Genomic DNA, 23,527 nt, shown 5'->3' on the forward strand with positions numbered 1-23,527 from the left:
CATTAGTTTGAGATTGGATTTTAAAAAAAATTACAAATTTTAAACAAGTCAAATTGAACCTAGTTTACTAAAAATTTAACTCACACAAATAATCTGTGAAGAGTTAGATTGGATAACCATCCCATCTATAAATTTTAAATGATATTAAAATGATGAAAATCCTAAATCAAGATACGTTATGAATTTATTCATTCTAGACTCTAACATTATAGATATATAAGTAACAACAATGATTTGATGATAGATAGTAATCTATTTTGTATTTTTGTGTTTTTTGATTGTATTTGGAGTTTAACTTGATTTTGGATTGTATTATATTTTTTATATTTTGAATTATATTTGGAGTTTGACATCATTTTTTATTGCATTTGGATTAAATTTTATTTATGTTTTAATTAAAAAAAATTATTACTTTTTTAAGATAAAAGAAAAAAATTTATAATTTAGTGAGCGAGTGAATCAACCTATTTAATCCACTAATCTATAATGAATCAAACCAAATTTAAAAATTTTAAACTTACTAGTAAATAAACTAGATTGATTTGATTTATTAAATGGTTAAGTATGTTTTCAGTCTCTCTTCCAAAGTTTTGTTAATTTTCATCATCTTCCTTAAGAAACTCAAATTTATAGTTCTCAACAAGCAACAACGTTAAATTTAATCTGATGTGGCTAATGATGTGTCACATCACTTTTTTCTTTTTCTGAAATGTGTCCATCCTTAACCGTGATCCAAAGGCTGTCGCTACTATTGTTGCCGACAACCTTAACGCAAGAACAACACCATCACCCGTAATCAATACAAATATCTTCTTATCAGTAGAGATTAAAAATGCATTTCATTAACAGAATCAGGGTCATTAAAGCCGAAAAGCTTGGAGATTAAGGTTAGAAGACGATAAAGAAGAAGTGACATGATTGGTGGAAGGATAAAAAGAAGATGTAATGGTTGTTGTGGAGAGAGACAAAGTTTATAATTGTACAACGTGACGTTAAATTAGCCCATCAAATTTAATATAGCATCGTTACTTTTTTATGATTAAAAATTCAAGTTTCTTTAAACAAAACTTCGAAAAAAAAAACAAAATCTAAAATAATATAATACTTGAGGACTATATTTATCCCCTCATCAAATAATTAACCTATAACAAGTGAAACCGAATCTTGGATGACCATTTTAATGGTACTAGTTATCCTGATGTGGCATGTGATTCACTTCTTAGTTTCAATAATATGTTTGATTTGATTACCATCAACAACGAATCTGCTACAACTTTTTTTGACAGTCAAATAAAAAATGATAAGTATAAAAAAGTACAGGCGGTGCAGTCTTCGAAAATCATATGGAAGAGAGCAGTGGTATAAGTTTGCAACTTTGACGTTGACAGTAGAAAATCAACAATTTTTTTAAAAGTATTTATTGAGAAAAAGTTATAATAGTTGAAAATAATTTATAAATACAGTAATGTATCTTCAAATTATTTTTGTTTTCAACTCTAAATGTTCTACTCTTGATGTAAAAAAGAAAGATGATAAGAACGTAGGGGAAGTCGTATAGTTAACTCAAAGAAAAAAAATTGTGTGATAAAATTATTTATTAATTTTAAATTAAAAACAAAATTTTTAAAAATATTTTAAAAATTAATTTAACCTTCAAATATTTCTGAATAACTTCTAAGAATTCAACTATTCTGGAAACCGTTTAAGTTTTTAACAGTTTCTGAAACTGTTTAAACTTGTACCAATTTTAAAAAAGCGTTTAAATCTTCAATAATTTTCGAAAATTATTTAAGTCTTCAACTATTTTTGAAAAATTATTTAAAAATTTAACGATTTTAAAAAATTGTTGAAGATTTATACGGTTTTTAAAAATTGTTTAGACCTTCAAAGTTTTATAAAATTGTTGAATATTTTTAATATAATTTTTTGCAAAAACCATTTAAAAACAAAATCAGAATTTGGTTTTTCGAAAATACAAATCCTAAGGTATCTTTTTGTAAAAATTATTGAAAGAAGAAGTTAGAATTTGGTTTTTCAAAATTTAAAATTTAACCTCTTACAAAATTGTGCTATGATCTTCGTAAATTAAAAGAAAAAAAACCTATGTTATATGAGAAAAAAAAAATCAAAGAACGTAATGCAACTACTTGAAAACTTTTGCGCCTACCCAAACCCTCATAAAAACTTGACATGTGCTCATTGTCTTTCAAGCTTTTTTTTCCTGTTCCTGTGCTATTTTTTCCTTGTCGCATTTAGTTTCGTGAAAAATTTCTGCACAATACGTCTTGAGAAGGAAAAAAAAATAAAATGTGAATCATGATTTGACTTTTCAAAATTTGAAAAGCCCTGACCCATTACTCACTATAAATAGAGAAGAGAAATGCAAAGTAATTACTACAAGCCTCAGAAGAAAACATGGGTTCAGAAAATAAGCATTTTGTTCTGGTGCATGGAGCTTGCCATGGAGCTTGGTGCTGGTACAAGCTCAAGCCCCGCTTGGAATCTGCTGGCCACAAGGTCACCGTGCTCGACCTTGCAGCTTCCGGCATCAACCTGCAGAAAATTGAAGATGTTCATACTTTCTCACAGTACTCTGAGCCTTTGCTGCAGCTATTGGCGACAATTCCCCCAAATGAAAAGGTTATTCTGGTCGGTCATAGCCTTGGGGGACTCAACATAGCACTTGCCATGGAGAAATTCCCAGAAAAAGTTTCGGTTGGTGTTTTCTTAACGGCTTTTACTCCAGACATTGAACACCACCCATCTTATGTTCTGGAAAAGGTATACTTCTGATACTTCATACTACCAATGCAAATTTTTGAACTATTTTATTAACAAAGTGAAATGCCTGCCCACCTAATGCAAATAATGTTACTCATTGACAGACAAAAGTCACTCTATATTCAATTAATTAATATAGAAGACAAAAAACTTTTATGTTGTCGTTTTCTCTTCCTATTTCCTTACATAATTAACCTTATACCACGTTTGAAGCATCCAAAACAGTGATCCCACTTCTCTCTTGCTCTGGTAAAAATGCCTCAAATAAATCTCAATTTTTGGACATCTTAATTATACAGTTTCCGTTCATTATGCATAGAAATTAGGAGTATATGAACTCTCTTGCAAAGATCATTCTTAACAAGTGAGAAATCTTTTGATCCTCAATTATTCTTACAAGTTTATTTTCCTTTTGCTTTCAATTATATTTTTATAACATTTTTTGATAATATTTTAATATTATTTATATATATTATGTGATTGATCCATATTAATATTAATGTTTATGATTATTATTATTATCGACTGTGAAATAATTTTGAACGAATATAATAATATTTAAATGATGTTTGTTGTTAAAGTATCATTGTTAGAATAATTTTTACTTGAACAGTACAACGAGAGGACTGACTCGGCGGCATGGTTAGACACTGAATTTTCTCCTTGTGGAAGCAAAACATTAATGTTCTTTGGTCCCATTTTCATATCTGACAAGCTGTATCAGCTCACCTCCATCGAGGTAACTACCTATTAAGAGTTATGACCCTTGGGAAAGGTTTTCAATGAATATTAAAGAGTTTTGGATCTTGCAGGACCTTCAATTGGCCAAGAGTTTAGCAAGGCCATCGTCTCTCTTCATGGAAGACTTGTCAACGCAAAAGAAGTTCTCGAAAGATGGATATGGGTCAGTTCCACGTGTCTTTGTTCTATGCACCGAGGACCTTGCAATTCCTGTGGAATATCAGCACTGGATGATCCAAAATGCTGTCTTCAATGACGTTCTAGAGATCAAAGGTGCAGATCACATGCCTATGCTTTGCGTGCCACAACAACTCTTCAATTCTCTCCAACAGATAGCTACTAAATATTAATTACCTCATCATCATGCTTTAATATTGTTTGCTGTCTTTCACTTTCACTTTTCTTGTAGAATTATAACATCGTAATCCAAACTATAAGACCAAATCAATTACGGCATATTTGTATGGCTTTTCCAATACTTACAATAAATTTGTTCTAGTTTCGTCAAAATTTCTCTTATTTTTGTTTCTAAATTATCTAAAAGCTTTCTTCATACATAGATTACGAATAGTAATATATATATATATATATATATATATAAAGGATTATAGATATATATTCTTTGTTATCATATATATATATATATATATATATATATATATCACTGATTAAATTTATAGTTGAGTGTAACATTTCATTTTAGTAGTATACAATTATTAAAAAAAAATATAACTTACAAAAGAATGAGAGGACAAATTTATCAAAGAGAATATATACAAAAAGCCTATTACACTTATCTCTTACAAAAGACACTATAACAATAACTGAACATATTCATATAGAGATTCTATATTTCTAAAAGTGCTATTACACCAAATCAAAAGCTTAATTAGACAAAAAAAATCTAACAATCTAACTCTAAATTTCAGCATCACTCTCATTTTGCAGTGAATCATCTTCATCTGCTTACACCATTAAGGTGATCATTACAAACAACAAGAAACACGTAAACAAACAAACAAAAAAGAAATGATAAGTTAATGTATTAAAAACAATTATATATATGAAGTTTATAAAAGTACACATATAACACAAATAAATCAATAAATCCTAAGACATACAATCCTTCTATGTAGACATGATCATCTAGATACATGTATTGATATCAAAATCTAGGGATCTTGAACCCGACATAAACATTTTTCTTTACTTGAGATTGGAAGTTATTAAGATTGTCAGAATAACCCTTAATACATACCAACATATATCAATACATACATTATACATAACCATCTCAAGGACTTCTCCTTGAACTCCTTATAATATCATATACAATTCACATTTACAACCTCATCACATACCACATGTAATCATATCCACATGCATCATCCATTAAACTAAAAAAAAAAGCTTCAATATAAACAAGGGTGAAATTCTATACAACATATTTTAAACAAACATAAATCACAAATTATAGAAAACAATCACAATTCTTTTAGAACAGGGATCACTCACCGAGCAAGATCCCTCGCCCAACGAATCACTAAGAAAAAAATAAGATGTAGACCTACAAGGAGAAGTGGCGTTCAATGTCCTAAACTATTGCCAAATGCCCAAAAGTCAGAGAGCTCACTGACTTCGTAGCACTTAGCACCCATATAGACGGTGCACGTCCTGGAGCCCAATGGCTTTTGGGTTTGGTAGCGCTCAACACCACACAAGGCCATTAATTGCTATACTAGAAGACAATGATTTTGAAACTTGATTTGGATGCACTCAAGACTTATTCAAATGACCAAATTGATATTCTTGACATCGAAATTGATTTGAAAACATGTTTATAGCTCATCACTAGTACAAAAATCGCGTACAACTTCGAATATTTTGGGCTTTTAACGGCGAAATCGTGAACGACGTCATATCAAGAGAAGTTAAATTGACGTCGAATTTAAAAAATTCGACATTAAATTAACGTCGAATTTTCTCAATATACGACGTTAACGTTAACGTCGATTTTTTTTAATATTTGACATTAATCAATTTCTTTTAATTAATTGCGATCCTATTTTACAATTCTACAAAACCTGAAAAGCAGAAAAACAACAAATTCAATTTTTGGTATTTTATAAAGCATGAACTATGAACGTGTAGTGTAGTATCAACAACAGACAATAATAACCAAAAATAAACAAGTTCAATCAAACAACAACAAACAAGTTCAACCAAACAATAACAAACAAGTTCAACAAAAAACAACAAACAAGTTCAACAAAAAACACAACAAACAAGTTCAAGACATAAGTTGATCTTCAAAATGAAAACGAAAACTGACCCTCAAAAGGTGGGTTCATCGGAATAAAGTTTCGTCACAAGTGAGAGAGAAAGAAAAATGCGCCTATGAAGGACAAGAGTACGGAAATAATCGATTAAAACAAACAAAAATCATACATAAAGTAGTTAATTAACATGCATTTGTATCAAATGAAAGAAAGATTACATGTGATGGTCGTCAAACTTCGTTCGAGAAAAGTTTGAGAAGAAAAGAGAGTATCGCGCGCTAAGATAAAGTGAATGAATTTTCAATCTCCTGCTCAAATTTTTATTGAATTCACTAACCTTTTGACGTCGAATTTAAAGGGCATTCGACGTTTTATATCCTTTTACGTTGAATTACAATTGTAAACGACGTTTAATAATTGCATTTATTTACAAAAATACCACCACTCATTTTTAACGTTAGTTATTTAGTGGTTGGACGTTGAATGCATGATGTTATACGTTATTTTTGGACTAGTGCATATTGAATACCAATTTACTCAATTGGCCAGAAATTCAATCCATAAGATCCAAGCAACTTCCTAAAAACATAAACCACAAATTTCACACATTGTAGATTAGATTTTAGCAAATTGAGTGACTTACCAAGTCCTAATTGACACAATTACAGATTCCAAATGTCAAACTTACTCAACGAACACACACCCTCTAGAATTTCACTAGTCAGAACTCCAAACTTAGTCAATAAACCATCTCCACAAAATTTCACATGCCAAACCACTAAATAAAGACCAATTTTCAATCAGCTCTCCAACCTATTGTTAAGCCAAAGTTCAATAACCAAAAGACTAATCAAAACAAAAATTCTATCATTCACAATGCATCCAAACACCAATATAATTTAACAAGCTGTCTACAACAAGATTCACTATATCAAACCACCAACATCAACATATCACCCAACCCATTATCATATAATTCAAAACAAATTTCAAAAAATTATTCCATATTACCACAAACAAATTCAGGTATTCAACGACTAAAATTTAGAAATAATGTATTTAGCTTCCTTTACCGACCAAACCACTCTAAAAAGTTTAAAACAATACCAAACTCGCACGAAGCTCTATCAACTCTTACGAACAATCACTATAAAAAATCCGGAATCTACCTATGAAAAAAAAGTTTGTCAGTAACTTTTTATTATCAACACACTTTACCAATAAATTTTAAAATTTTAATTATCAAAAGATTTTACGACAAATTTTTTCATTGATAATATATATTTTATTCACCAATCGAAAAATATTATAGTAATTCATATTATATTTGCCTCAGAAAAAATTCATTTTAAAATCCTTAATTCATTTAAATTTTATTTACAAATATAATTTTAATTATAAGGAAACATTTATTCTAAATTTATGTTTCTACAGTATAATATGTTCTCACCATTAATTATTAATATTTTATTATTATTTAATTTTTTTTAATTAAGCTATTAATTAATTTAAATTTTGTTATAAAATATTTTTAATTATAAAAAAATATTTATTTTATATTGTATTTCTACTACAACATAAAAAATATTTCTCATCAATTATTGATAATTTATTACGCTTTTAAATTTTTTGCTAATTAAATATTAATTCATTTAAATTTTGTTGATAAAATTAATTTTAATGGTATAAAACATGTATTTAAAAATTTATTATTATTATAGTATAAAGAAAAACTTCTCATTAATTATTGATAATTTATTACGCTTTTAATTTTTGTGCTAATTAATTTATTCATTTATTTTATTTTATTGACAAAAATAATTTTAATTATAGGAATATATTTATCTCAAATTTTATTTCTATTATAATATAGATTTTTTGTCACCATTAATTATTGATATTTTATTACTCTATTAATTTAATGTTAATTAATTAATTCATTTAAATTTTATTGATAAAAATAATTTTAATTATAAGAAAATATTTATCCTAAATTTCTTTTTTATAGTATAATATGTTCTCACTATTAATTATTGATATTTTATTACTCTTTTAATTTTTTCCTAATTAATTAATTAACTTATTTAAATTTTATTGATAAAAATAAATTTTGTTATAAGAGAATATTCATTTCAAATTTTATTTCTATTATAGTATAATTTTTGTTTCCATTTATTATTGATAATTTATTACACTTTTAAATTTTTTGCTAATTAATTAATTAATTGATTTAAATTTTTATAGTAAAAATAATTTTAATTATCAGAAAACATTTATTTCAAACTTTATTTCTATTATAATATAATTTCTTTTTCAATCATTATTGATAATTTATTACGCTTTTAACAAAAAATGATATTAACACATTTTTTAAAAACTTGTTTTCAGTTGAAATTTATTGAAAATTAGGAAATCCTATGAATAAATTGTTAACCAATAATACAGAATGTGTTAGAAGAAGAATGTCAGAGACGGCGTTGCTAGAACTCTTCTTTCAATAGTCATGCATTGACCTCAATTAAGGAGACTAAGACAGCAGCCAGCATTCGAAAAGCAGGACCAGCATCAAATGTTGGAGCACCCCACTCAACAGGGTATGGGATCTTTATCCTGTGGCAACATCTTCAAGAGTGAATAGCAACAGCTCAAAAATGCAGCATGCACCTAAATTATGATTAAAAATTAAAGTATTTTAAGAGATTTTTTGGTACAAACCTTGGAGCAGAAGAAACGAGGTTGGCCCTGTCTGCTCTGCAATTATGTTGGGCTAAGATGTGCATATGCCCATATCACTCAAATCGATCTAGTATAGGTAGCTCTCTAGTACGATAATCTTTCATGTAAACAGAAAGAGTCCAAACATTGTCATTAATTATTGTATTGTCAATGAGAAAAATCAGCAAATATTAGACATGCACAATAAATACCCTTCTGTGGCCCTCCCCACGTTGTTATAGTGTAAGACTTCAAATACCCTTCTGTTAAAACCACTTCATTTTAGACTGAAGTGTAAAAAGTTCACTTAAGATATTTGACACAGGTTACTTTAATTAGCTTACTTGAACTATCAATGTGAATTTGATTGGTACCTGAGAGAAGGCTACAAACAGAATCAACCTGGGAATTCCAATTCCAACGCAATGACCGACCTGAAAAAATTCAAAAACTATGGTAAGGAGCAAGAGCCAAGGAGATATGGATTATAATTTTTAACTTAGATCACAGACAAATTGTATCATTAGCAAATACGTTATTGTTATACCATAGGGAAGCCTCGGTCAAATAACCCAAAACCAGCTAATTCAATTACTGTAACCATTCCAAGAGGGCTGAAAAACCAGAAAATGAAGCATGAAAGGAGATTTTGGACAGAATATCAAAGCTTCTATGCCAGTTACATTGTCTAACAGGTATAGGAAAAGTTCTCCTGTATTGCATTAATGTCATCATGTACTTTTATCCTGCCCTAGGTTTAGTCAGCATAAAAAAACGACTTTTTACACCCTAGTTTGAGTATAAACTGTATAGAAATTTTTATAATTTATTATAGTTTTATCCCCCATAACTTTCTATACTAATTTTAAGTATTAAGCATAAAGAAACTTCTTTTATAAAAATATTCTGTACCACTTTCTATATCCGATAAATTTTATAAAATATAAAAACTTAAAGATCATATATTATTTTAAAAAGAAAGATCGTATACTAATCTAAGGAGAAAGAAAAAACTTGTCAATAATTTATTTATTTATTTTCCACTGATTTATTTATTAATATATTTACAGAAAAAAAAACTGTAATTTTAAAGATAAACATCTGAACTTCCTTCTTTTATAATATAAGATATATAAGATGTTTTGCTACTTATAAAAAAATTAAGAAAACATATTTCCATTTTTATCTTCAGATAATTAATCTCATTTAACTTATCAACCGTGATATTGGATTAATTTAATTTTGAAACTAAAGTTAAGATGAATTAGGTCATATCACCACATGTTTACGTGATGGCACAAGATGAGTTAGACCTAACAACCTAACTTGTTTTTCTTTCCCAACTCTTTCAAATCATAAATTCTGTGAGGATTTACATAAAATTTTATGGACGTGCCAACAACTTCCTCTAAAAAATGTCGTACCAACAACTTGACAGAAAGTTTTTCCAAGAAATCTATACCAAGATTTGCCGACGAACATATTTAAGTATATTTATGAATGAAATCGAAATATCTTACTAAACGCATTGATGCCAACAATTCTCATTTAATTGTGTTCAGTTCTCATTTTAACTTTCACTGTATATGATTTCATTCCATTCACTCAATGTTTGATCAAATTTGAGAAGATGTAATTTGTGAATCATATCAACTAAAATATAAGAGTACAATCCTTGAATTACTTTATTTTAAGGTTAACAATAATTTATTTAACAATTTTATGAAAATTTGATATGAAATAATCATTAATGTATTTGAATTTCAGTGGAAAGTTTCTAAATAAAGAGTTCTCCAAAATGATAAGAAAGAAGCTTGTAGATTGAAATAAGATATTTGGAAATTGTAAGGATTAGTGCATCAAGTGGCAAGTAATCTTCAAGCAAGAATTGATGTATTTTGTATGTTCCAGAAAGATATCTTGAACATTGTCTACATCTGTGAGTGCATTCTTTTAGTTCCATGTTTGTTATTCAGTTAGATCTATAGCTGATCCAATCACTTTCTACATTGTTCTATATATAAATGTTACTCTGTATTCTTTACATAATAATACAATAGTATTCTTTTTCTCAGTTTCTCTCTCTATGTCTAGTATTCAAACGCATTCGTAAGTCTCATTATTCCTAACTTAATTACTACTACTACAATGGTGACAAGTTACATTCCTGGAGGTATAAGATTTGGGTGTTAGAATTTTCAGTGTGAGTTTAAATTTCATGTTGAATGAAAAAGTCTACCACTATATTAGATTGGAGAGGTATTATTCTAAAATTTTAGATAAAGAGTGGTGTTAATTATTTATGTATATATTTTATTGATGTTATATATGTACAATGAATCTCCTCTTATAGACCTAACATTGAGAAAATGTTAACAAAGGCATTGCTAGTTTGTTTATTTATCGTAGTAACATTTGGAAACACGAGAAATATATTTTATACAGATTTCATAGTAAGAATAGTTTAACTTATACACTAATATAAGATGATCTCCCTTGTATGTGTATTAAATGAGAACAGTTCTTATGGTGAAAAGGGAGGAAAAGTGTACAATTTTTCTGGAGATTAGTTACCATTACATGTATACTTTGATCTGAGTACCGCTCATTCTTGTCCTAATAATGTTCACCATTTTTGTTAGCAGCTAACTTCTCATTCTCGTGTGTTACATTGAACACAGTTAGAACTGGCCTGGAGGGGCTTGAACTCATTGTTGGGCAGAAAATTTGGTATTGTGTTGGGGTGTTGCTTCCTCCACCGTTACACCTTTCTCTCTCCACTTCCCTAATTTTCTTTAATTTTAATTATATTCTTAGATTAAAATTCTTCTCTTTCTTTTTTCTTCATTTTCCTTACATTATTAAAATACATTAAAAAAAATAATAAATCAAAACATTTAAATTAAATTATTAAAATATTTCCAAAATAAAGAGTAAACTAGTAAAACAAACCCTAAAATAAAAAATCTAAAAACGTAACATTTAAACAGAGGTGACATCTTTCAACATCTAATTTTTTTTAGTTTTTAGTATTTAAAATTTTTTGTTTTTTATATATATAAATAAAAAACATTATTAAAATAAAAACAATAAACTAAAATAATAAAAAATAATTAACCTTCTACGTATGTGAAAATCCGTTCACGGATATCAATATCAAAAATGAAATAAATGTCGACATCTATTTTATTGAAAGACATCTATTGAAAGGATGGAATGGTGCAACGAACATTTGGTAGTAGTGAAAGGAAGAACACTCTCACATGAAAAGCAAAACAAACATGAAATCAGTATACTTGTTTCTTAGAAATAAAAGATATTAAAATTAAGGATGATTTAATTTTGAGTTAGAGAATATTTTCTAAATATTAAACTGTGCAATAAGAAGCATGATCTGAAAATATAAAAATATTATATATTTTTTAAAATTTATTATGTTTTTTTGGTTAAATTTCTTGCAAAAATATTAGTAGAAAAAAATCTACTAACAAATTTAATTTTGCAGGAAAAGTTAGTTGAAAATTTATTTTGCAAGAAATTACTTGTTGCGATTTTAGAATATGAAAGAAAATTATTTATGAAATTTAAATTTGCAGGAAAAAGTACATGCTGATTTTTAAATTGATTTATTTTGCAAAAAAAAGTTATTGCAAATTTTTTTCATCAAACTTTGCTGCAAAGTTTTTTTTATAAGAAATTTTTCAAAAAGAAATTCTGCAAATTTTTAAATTCCACGATAATTAATTACTCACAAATAAAATATCTATCAATCAAAATTCATATGAAAAACTGCATGAAATACTTTTTCTACAAATTTTTTTAAGAAATTTGCAGAAAAATCTCCACAAAATGTAAAAAGTTCTAACAGTGATGCTTCAATTACAAGAGAATATAACTATATATATATATATATATATATATATATATATATATATATATATATATATATATATATATATGATTTAGACGATTATGTATATATATCTATATCCAATACATGATTAAGACACATTGAAATTATCTTTTTCTTTTACAATTTCCATAGATATATATTAAAGCATAATAATAAAAAAAGATCAAGAAATTTAGTAGGAACATGCATTGATGACTTTGTTAGGAGACGAGCTAGGAATGTTGCCATTGTCTTTATATCTGCATCCTTCGCCCTTATCTCACTTCTCAGCTCACCAACTTCTTTTTTATATGTTCCTGAACATAATTTGTTCACCTCTATTAATGGAAGTAATAATTGTAGGTTCGATCCTCTTGTTCTCTTCTTAGATGTTGATCTTTTCCAAATACTTTACCATGGAGTCATTAGATGAGATTTCCACCGGAGAGCAGACTCTCAATCTCAGAAATTTTGTCCCAAATTATTCAAGTTATATAAAAATTTAAAGAACAACAAAATTACAAAATGCATACAAATGGTAATGAGTTTCATGAACAAATATTTTAGTCAAATCGATGAAAATTAATTAATCACTGTCTTTTCACTGACCGATATCATCATTTTGGCGGGCGATCGACAATTGAGTTAGAACTTCACATAGTATGTGAAAATAAATTACATCATAATGGTTCAAATACAACATGGATAATTTAATCATAAAGTAAATATTAGACAAAGAAATAACATGAAAAACAGGATAACTCATTATTTAACGTAGTCAAATTCTACATGTACATCAAGTATAGACAATTAGCTTCAAACTATTGGAATCCGTGTTAGCTAGTTAGCTTTAGTTTCTGTTTATTTTATATTGTTAGATTTTAGTTCCTTTTTAGTTTCTTCCTTTACAAGGAGCAGTTCCTAAATGTCACACTAGAGTAAAAAGTCCCTTCCACGATAAAGATTTAAGACGTGTAGTGAAACAAAAAATGGTCATATGTTCATTAATAAATGAAGGTGTTTCGCAGGATTTAGAATTATAATCCAAAACATTTAAAGTTGTCTGTTCTGATGTCCAGTTGTGTTGTCTTGTACCTGCAAAAGACACTCTGACATTCAAGTTAGTGACCTCGTGTAGTAATCTTGTAATCAAGATTAGTTATCAGAACTCTAAGTTCAGTTCAAATTACTTGTCCTCACAAATATTTATAAATTATAATGAGTTTACAGTTAAGTCTGACTCATTAATCACCAATGAATGACAATATTAATTGTCAATAAATGATAATTATTTTCATTAACTCCCCGATAGTTATTACGATTGATTACCTTAACGGCTGTTTTTACCGATCAGTTCATTGATCTAAGAGGTATCATCGGTTAGCCGACTCTTCTGCAACTTTACCGTTCGGTCGGCTATGAGCCCATTTTACCGAGCGGTTTTGTCCGCTCAGTTCATTTGCCTAGGAGGTACCATCGGTCGACCATGAGCTCAAAATCTACACCTTTGTTGTTGGGTCGGTTACGAGCACATTTTACCGAGCGGTTAACTGTTTGTCCGCTCAGTTCATTTGCCTAGGAGGTACCATCGGTCGGCCATGAGCTCAATAACTTAGAGATTCCTTTACACCTTTACCGTTCAGTTGGTTACAAGTCCATAGTAACAGAAGGTAATTTTTTTTAAAAGCTGACAATTTACTTAGAAACTTTTATAAAGATTTCAAAAATCATGACGATTTGATCTAAAACTACGACAGTTAAGTGTAGTTATATGAGATATTAACTTCACTTTCACATACTTCTCCATCCTCATCGTCGCCACAAACATTCACACCCTCGTTTCGCTACTCCTTCCTTCTTCAAAGGAACACTCTTCAAAACACATTGTGTGCCCTAGTCACATTTTCCGCTTCCTGGTTTTCCTCCTAGTGCTAGTCTCCATTCCAAGTTGACTTTCTTTTTTGTTTGATTTTTTAATATGGTTAATAGTATTTGTTATTTATAAATTATATATGATTTATATATATATAATTAATTTTATTATTTAGAATATTATATCATTCATTTACTATGTATTATCATATAATTTAACTAATAAGTTTAACTATGATATACTATAATAAATAAACTTATTTTGAGTGTAACTAAATATTGATTAAGAAAACGGTTGGGATGAGATATTATTATATATTCATTTAAATATATGTTCTAATGCTTTTTTATATGTAATTATTCTATCTTCAATTGACTTTTATATAATTTTTTTAACGAATAATCAATGGATGATAAAGCATTATCCTAAGTTCGTAAAACATGGACAAACTATTTTCTATCTAGATATAATAATTTAGAGTTAATAACTAGATTTAGTTTAATAATTTAAAATGTTTAAGAATTTTGTTCAAAAATTATTTATTTATTATATTTGTTTGAATTGACTGAACTTTTTTAACTTTTTGACATATTTTTAGTATAACCAAATTGTAAATAGGTTATTTAAAGAAATACCAACTTCCACTGTGGTTGCAGAAAAACTGTTATAATATAGTTTACGACAATTATATCTCAAACAGTTGTGATATCAGTTTGCTAGTATTGAATTAAGATCACAACGATTAAAAACCAACCTTGTGATATTTTAATTCTAAATTTTAATTTATGTTTTATGTAAATTCATTTATTTAATGACGGTGTATAACAACATTGTGATATTCAACAATCACAACAATGGCCAAACCGTCATGAGTTTGTGAAATTCTTTATTATGATGTGATCAACATGGATGAGGAATTTATAGTGAAAAAACTCTTTATGATATGCCTTTTCTATAACAGTGTGTGACATTATACTTCTATTCTGACAAAACTTTATCTTCTTTCTTACGTTTATATGATATGGGAACCATCTTCCTTCCGTCATCACTTGTTATTCTGATATAAACATGTCATAATTGTTAATGAGGCATCTTCATCCATTTCAAACGATTCGCTTGGTTTTAGATGACTAGGGTACAATATCTTTATCCTTCTTGTCTTTTACATAAAACATGTTGTATTTTTATCTATTATTAAAACTCAGAAGTTTCATGTTACTTAATTTATTTATATCTAAATTGTTTATATATATATAATATATATATATATGAACATATCTCTTATAATTTTAAAAATAATAAAAATAAGAATTGTAAACTGGTTCAGAAACTTGATGAATGAAACTAGACCACTTAAACTTTCTAGACTAACACATTAATGTTACCCTGCATCACCACACAGCAAGTCAATATTTGCATCATAATTAAGAATGAATCATGCAGCAAGAAATAAGTATTCCCCCTTCAACTCGATTACAAGAAGAAAGTATTATGAAGAGTTTTTATTAATTAGAAGAGGTTAAATAGTCGGTGTAATAAATATTAATATATTTTATTTTTAATATAATAAAAAATAATTATTTGAAAAAATTCATTAAGTTAGTTTGAATTTCATTACAAATTGATATAATTAAATACATATTTATTTTTAATTGTTACATTTATTTATTAAAATAAAAATTACATTTAATATCCAATTACTTTTGTAATTAACATTAATCAGAAGTTTCCTAAAAAGAAGGGCAGGAGTAATATACTGTGGGGGCAAAGAGATAAAGAGAGAGTAGGAGCCAAGCAAACGAAGGACTATATGTGCACTGTATCAACGGTCATTAACAAACTAAATAGACTATATGTAAGTATTAATTCACTGCCAAACTTATAAGACTATTGCTTCCTTAACTTAAATAATTATCTTAGAATTATTTTATTTCAATCGATAATTACCTTTGTGGGCCTTAATTATTTATGTTCTTGAATATTGTTTAGGATGACGGTTGATGTAAGGACCTAATTTTTATTTAACACCTATTCAACGTCCCCACAATTATATTTTTTATTTTAAAATATAAAATAATTTAAAATGAGTTAATTAAAAAATAAAAAAATATTGTTTTTATTAGATGTTAAATAGGGATAAAAAAAAACTAAAAGACGTGTACATAAAACTTGTTTCTATTGGTTAATATACTTACGTATACCCATGATTCACTATTACCAAATCAGTTTTTACCGTCCAACATTTAATGTAAAGAAAAAGTCAACATTTAAAAATGATTAGAGAAATTTTTGTAAATAAAATAAATAATTAAACGTTAGATCATCTATCTTATGTACACTTTAGACGTTTATTTTATATCGACAATATGATTTTTAAACATAGAAAGTCTAACCTCATCAATTTTAGTTATCGGTTTAAGGAGGATCAACATCTAATTCTTTTTAAACATTTAAAGAAGTCAGTTGAAAAAGAAATATTTTCCAAGAGTTTGATGTTAGGAAGTCAGGACATAGACATCAAATAGTCAAGTGGGTGATGTCTACTGGTTTTAAAACCATTAAAAAAATCTTCCTGTGTTCACTTCTGCCACTATTCAAATGAATTTGCAAAGAATGATTTGCGATGAAATCTCTATTCACGTTAATGAATTTGAAAGGAAGGAATGGAGAGTATTTGGAGGATGCAACGCTTTTTGAATCTTTGCTGATGGAGGAGATTTGCACTGATTATGGGTGAAAAACCCGTTTTATCCCTTACAAAATGAGGCAAAAGTAAAATAGATGATGGAACTCATTCCAAGTAACTTGTATCTGATTCCAAACTCCTGTATCCAATTATAATACTTTGTATTCGGTTCCAATCATTCATATTCAATTCCAGTGCTTCAATGAACTTCAATCTACATTATACTTAATAATAATAATAAAAAAATTATAATAATTATTATTATAATTATTATAATAATAATAATACAATTTTTTTCATGTTAAAAATTAATTTTTATATTTTTCTCTTTTTATAATAATTTTTACAATTATATAATATTAACAATTATAATTTTATATTACTTTTACTGTTAAGGATATTTTGGTAATCTTCAATTTTTATCAATTAAATCATATTTTTTTATCTGTTTCAAATTCTATTCTAATTCTCACAAACTTTACTTTCAAATCCACTTTCATTTACCTCCAAATTCACTCAAACAAACACCACTTACTTCATCATCAAATTCCCTTAAATCCATCCACTCACTCTTCCCCAAGTGAACACACCTAAAAGACATTTCATATACTCTTATAATGTCAAAAAGTTAACTAACCAATGTCATATCACATTATACATCTGTCAAGGAAATCATGTCTTATGTTGTTTAAATCATTAAAAAGTATAACATGAAAGTCATTTTTCTATATTATTAGACATGATACCCTACTATTATCTAACGTCTAATGTAATACGACATTGATAGAATTTGTTAATAAATATAATTTTATTAATGAATTTTTTTCCTCGAGAAAATCATATTAGTAATATCATATTTTCTTGTAGTGTTATTCATTTTTCATCATATGCACATGCTTAAGAATTAATAGATTACATGACAAATAAAACCATGATGAATTATTTTTTTTCTCATAATAATTTTTAAAACCAAAAAAGAAACTTAAATTAGCCTTTTGAGATTCTATGAGTACAATCTTTTAAAGGTATTGACATTCTGTAAACGGATTTTAAAAATATTTATTTTATTTTGTGAGATCGATCTTATATGCTCGTATATTTTTGTTCTCACCATATTTATGATCATATATATGATCTGATTTAGAATATATACATTACATAAAAACTAAAATATGAATGATTTATATATATATATATATAAAAGAGTAGAAAAAAAAAAACAAAAAGTCTGTTGAGATTCTGAGTGTACAATGGCTTTCAAAAGCATGTACGTCATATTAATTTTGAATTTATTGGTGGAATCTGTGGTAGAATTTTTTGGGGTTCAACGTGTTGTGATACAATCTTGTGAATAAATATATTCTTGTTAAAGAATGTGCCATTGAAATCTAATTCTTCGGATGCTATGTATTTTTTGGAAGATGAAATTTTCATAGTTAATGTATGATTTATGATAATAAGATTCAATTCATAATACTTTAAAAAGAAAATTCGTAATTCTTTAATATTAAAGGAAACTCGTTTTAATGTCAAAAAGGTAATTTAATTAATGAGATGAAAGATTTTAATACTAAGGAGGGTTTCAAACTAAGAAAACCTAATAGAGATAAATCAAGAAAAGTTAATATTAATTTTTTCATAATAAAAACTTTTAAAAAGCTAGACTTTTTTTTTAATATAAGAGGATTTATTAATGATAAAATTTTTAATATGTTCACAAATTTGTTTTTTTTCTTATATACAGAGTTCAAAATATTGAATGATTTTTGTGAAAGAAATTATAAATATATTTTGTTTTTGTCTTGTATGATATAATTTTATCATAGGTTAGACGTGAGCCCTCATCTTTTTCTTTATTTTTTATTTTTTAATAAAATCTTCATGTAAGGATAGTTATGCCTAACTTGTTAAAAATTTGTGAATACTTTTTATAGGGTGCAAATATTTATGTCTGAGTTTATATGTGAGATATTATTGCTTTAAAACTTTGAAGAAGATTTTCAAAAGCTTTGGTAAGAAAATGATTTTATTTTAGTTTGTCATAATTTATTGGATTAATGAGAAATTTTTGGAAATGTATAAGAAAAATTTAACCTCGCATTTTTGTAAATATATATATATAATTTAAAAATTTTCATGTGAGATATTATACTGTATTGGGTATGTGTCTTGTAATATACAGTAGTAGTGACGGTTACTGTTTTGTGATACAAGATAAGTTTTCTCCTTTTCATATTCTCTGCTACCCATATCATGAAGGAATTAAGGCATGCATGTTAGCTTTTATCCTTTATCTCATTCACCATATGAAGAAATCGAATATAGTATATAACGGGTGTAGGAATCCTCTGCTTCCACTATTATTGCCTTCTCATTAAAACTACTTAATGGGATGCTGATATTTTTCAAGGATCGTGTCTCAAAGGTCAGGATGATAGTATATATACGGTAGGGTTGAGGGCAAATTAGGTTTCTGTCTTTTCTCATATATATATATATATATATATATATATATATATATATATATATATATATATATATATATATATATATATATATATATATATATATATATATATATATATATATATATATATATATATATATATATTGTTATTATAAGATTAGATTTGCTCGCTAACTGGTTAAAGTTGATATTAATAATTATTAAAAGATAAATTAATTGATCAAATTATTATAAATTTTATAAATAAATATTTAATTTTGAAATAAATTAAACTTAAAAAAGATTCTAACTTTAGCGTAGGAATGTATTTCTTTCTTGAGTTTATATCTTAAGACCCCTTCCTCTGATCTAAACTTAGAGAAGTTTTCTGATACACTAATATAATATGATTTTTCTCCCTTTCATATTCTCTGCTACCCACGTCGTGAAGGAATTACATGAACGTTTGCGTTTTGTAATTTCTCTCATCCACCACGATACCGAAAAGTCAATTATCATTATAAGTTACTTGATTTGACTTTTATTTATGAAAAATAATATAAATAATTTAATATTTTATCCTTATGTATTTATTTAAATTTTTTTTATAATAAATATAAATATGATTTAATATAGTTTTTTATCATTAATTTTGTGCTATTTTCTCATATTTTATATTTATTTTTTTATTTTAATACATTTTCTTGTAATATCATATTATTGATTAATTTTGAAATGTTAACATACTAACATGAGGTGTTAAAATTTGTAATAATGTCTAATATTATTTGAAAATTTTGTGAGATTGATTAAAACCAATTTATAAGTTAATTAAAAACTTAAAGTTATTAGAGTAACTTGTCAAACACAATCAGAATTTGCAAATGATTTAAGTGTATATCCATGAATTAATTTATCTTAAGCTTAACATGTTAACGAGTGTATTTAGGAAAAGAAAACCAGTAATTTGAGTCTGTAATAAAAAAAAACTGTTGTAATCATCTTAATTACCTTTAATTTGCCGACAAGACGTAAACCAAACCGTTTCTGAGTCTATATATAGCGGGAAAGGATCGACGAGGAAAAGCAGGAGAAGAATATATAGAAGATGAGTTCAGAAAAAATTGTTCTGATTTTAATCTTTTGTTTGAGCATGATGAGTTGGGGACATTGTAAAGATAGGAAGCATTTTGTTCTGGTGCATGGAGCTTGCCATGGAGCTTGGAGTTGGTACAAGCTGAAGCCACTCTTGGAATCTGCAGGTCACAAGGTCACAGCACTCGACCTTGCAGCTTCTGGCATCAACATGCGGAAAATTGACGATGTTGATACTTTCGCAGTGTACAATCAACCTCTGTTGCGGCTATTGGCCACAACTCTCCCTAATCAGAAGGTCATTCTAGTTGGTCATAGCCTCGGGGGACTCAGCCTAGCACATGCCACCGACGAATATCCACAAAAAGTTGAACGTAATGTTTTCGTATCGGCTTTTCTTCCTGACACAGAACACCGCCCTTCTTATGTACTAGAAAAGGTATCTGCTACTTGTTCAACTTTTCATCATATTTTTTTTCATTACTTATACAAATGCAATTGCTGCCCAGTACTTTGGAAACTAATTAAAATGAAAGATACGTACATGAACCCAAGTTTGATACATTTTCAAAATATTTCTTTCAATCACATGCTTTTTTTTCTCTCAAACAAATATGTTTTTATTTTCTTAACCGTTTAATTAGAATAATTTTACCTTCAGGTTTTATTAACGATTTTGTAATCTAATAATGTTAAAAGCTAACTCATGTGTCACATTTGAAACAATGGATAAAATTAATTTTACCCGCAAATTAAAGAACTAAAAATATATTTATTTTATATTAGAAATTAAAATTGAAAGCTTAGTCGTAAGTTTAATAATATATTTAATCTTATTTTTGTAATATGTAATTTATCACTCTTTATTATTTTATATCTCAAATAAGTTTTCAATTTCTTCACCAGCACAATTATTATAATATAATTATATAAGGTATATATTTCACAGTTATTATTTATGAGTAACAGCTGCAGCGTATGTGTTATATAGTTTCATACACAGCAAATTTACAAAAGCAAGATGCTATGTAACATACTAACGTTAGAAATCTATCTAAAATTTTAAGTAGTACTTATAATTGTGCTCCTAATATCGTGAAGAAATATTTTGTTTGTTACCTTGCTTTAAAAGAGTGCAAAACAATAATTTTAACCGAATACTAACAAAATAGTGTTATATAATATAATTAGAAGTAGGGGTGACAAAACGGTCAATTTGACCCCTTTAAGTCTGATTAGTTTGTTAAAAATGGATTTAAAGAGGCTGACTTACCAATTGAAAATGAATATAACTTTACAACCAGATCTATCGAACGGTCGGATTTATTTATTTTTTTATCGAAAATTTAATATCATATGAAAACAAATTGAAATTTTTTATTTTTTATATGAAAACAGACTAAAAATGGGTTTATGCTAGATTGTCAAAGTTGATTGCAGGATGCTAGCTTATTTAAGGTTGAAAAGGGTTAAGGTTGAAAAGGGTTGTCATCCAACTATTTTGATGAAATCAGATTATATTAATATAAAATATAAGTTCAAATTTTTTTAATGTTTGACTATACTTGGTAGGCCCAAGTTGTTTCAGGTTTCCAAGTTAAAAATGTAAGAAAATAATTCTTTTACATAAATGAATGTACATAAATGATAGTTGAGGAGTCTCATCAAAGATAATTAATAAGAAATTTGTTACAAATGAATATACGCACGTGAAGAAAAAGAAATATGATAAAGTTTGATTGATATTATTATTTTGTTTTTGAAAAGTACGGTGAGAGGACCCCCACGTCTGCATGGATGGATACTAAGTTTGAACCAAGTGGAAACAAAACATCAATGTTCTTTGGTCCCATGTTTTTGACCAACAAGCTCTACCAACGATCTCCCGTTCAGGTAATTACTAGTTAGAAAAGAATGATTGTTTTAGTTATGAAAATGTCATAAAAGAAAGTATATAAAAGGCTGGGAGGGATTTTTCAGGACCTTGAATTGGCCAAGAGTTTAGTAAGGCCATCATCACTCTTCCTGGAGGACTTGTCAAGGCAGAAGAATTTCTCGAAGGAGGGATATGGGTCAGTTCCACGTTCCTATATTGTCTGCACTGAGGACATTGCAATTCCTGTGGATTATCAACAATGGATGATCCAAAATGCCGCCGTCAATAACGTTCTCAGTATCAAAGGCGCAGATCATATGGTTATGAATAGCAAGCCTCGCCAACTATTTGATGCTCTCCAGAACATAGCAAATTAATATCCATCATGCAAGCTTTATTTTACTTTTACTACTTGTTGCTTTCAATTTTACTTCTCTATCAACTATAACATCTCCTTTCAAATTACTACCACCAAATAAATTAATAAAGGGCTTGCAACTTCTCCACTATTTTTTTCTTGTTTTTGCTATGAATGAAGTTGTTTTCTTCTCAGGATGTTAACCCAAAACTCACACTAATCAAATAAATGTTCTTAGCAAAGCTACTAAGTAAATTTAATTTAATGAATTATGAAATTCTTTTTTAAAAATCTTATATTGAATATAAATACGATTAATTGTTTAAAATATAAATAGATGTAAATTTTATTTTATTAATTGATTATGTTTAGAATTAAAATTTGCTATTAAAATAATATTAAAGTTTGAATTAAAATTATCTTAATAAAATTTATTGTTTATTGAATTAATTATTTTATTTATTATCAACTCATAATCAAATCACTCATTTTTTTTATCAACAAAATATAAAACATATTTAATAGAGCATTTGGGATGCTCAAACCCTTTACACTTTACGTACAAACTTTGCTTCCCTTACTAATTATGAATAAAACTCATCTACGAACTTCTAAAACACATCAAGTGATAATCTATCCATTGACATTATGTTTAAAAATCCAAGTTCAACCAACATTCATTGGATAAAAGATTTACTACTGTAGAAAGACAAATCCATGCTGATTAAAAATAACATTCCACTGTGATTCTAAAACCATAGCCTAATCGTCATTAAAAGTGTCGC

The 23,527-nt window shown here is 27.4% G+C and overlaps 2 protein-coding genes across 2 annotated transcripts; both read left to right on the forward strand.

The window, feature by feature from the left end:
• The first annotated feature begins 2,371 nt into the window (after nt 1-2,371).
• LOC108319157 (salicylic acid-binding protein 2) lies at nt 2,372-4,032 on the forward strand. Its single transcript, XM_017550197.2, has 3 exons — nt 2,372-2,781; nt 3,395-3,520; nt 3,594-4,032. Exons 1-3 carry the CDS (start codon nt 2,416-2,418, stop codon nt 3,870-3,872), a joined length of 771 nt encoding a protein of 256 aa, XP_017405686.1. The 5' UTR covers nt 2,372-2,415; the 3' UTR covers nt 3,873-4,032.
• Nucleotides 4,033-20,521: 16,489 nt separating this feature from the next.
• On the forward strand, nt 20,522-22,873 carry LOC108319165 (salicylic acid-binding protein 2). The gene is made up of 3 exons (XM_017550203.2): nt 20,522-20,947; nt 22,276-22,401; nt 22,489-22,873. Exons 1-3 carry the CDS (start codon nt 20,522-20,524, stop codon nt 22,759-22,761), a joined length of 825 nt encoding a protein of 274 aa, XP_017405692.2. The 3' UTR covers nt 22,762-22,873.
• The last annotated feature ends 654 nt before the right edge of the window (nt 22,874-23,527 follow it).

This window comes from Vigna angularis, chromosome 1, assembly GCF_016808095.1.
Source record: "Vigna angularis cultivar LongXiaoDou No.4 chromosome 1, ASM1680809v1, whole genome shotgun sequence".
Lineage (NCBI taxonomy): Eukaryota > Viridiplantae > Streptophyta > Magnoliopsida > Fabales > Fabaceae > Vigna > Vigna angularis.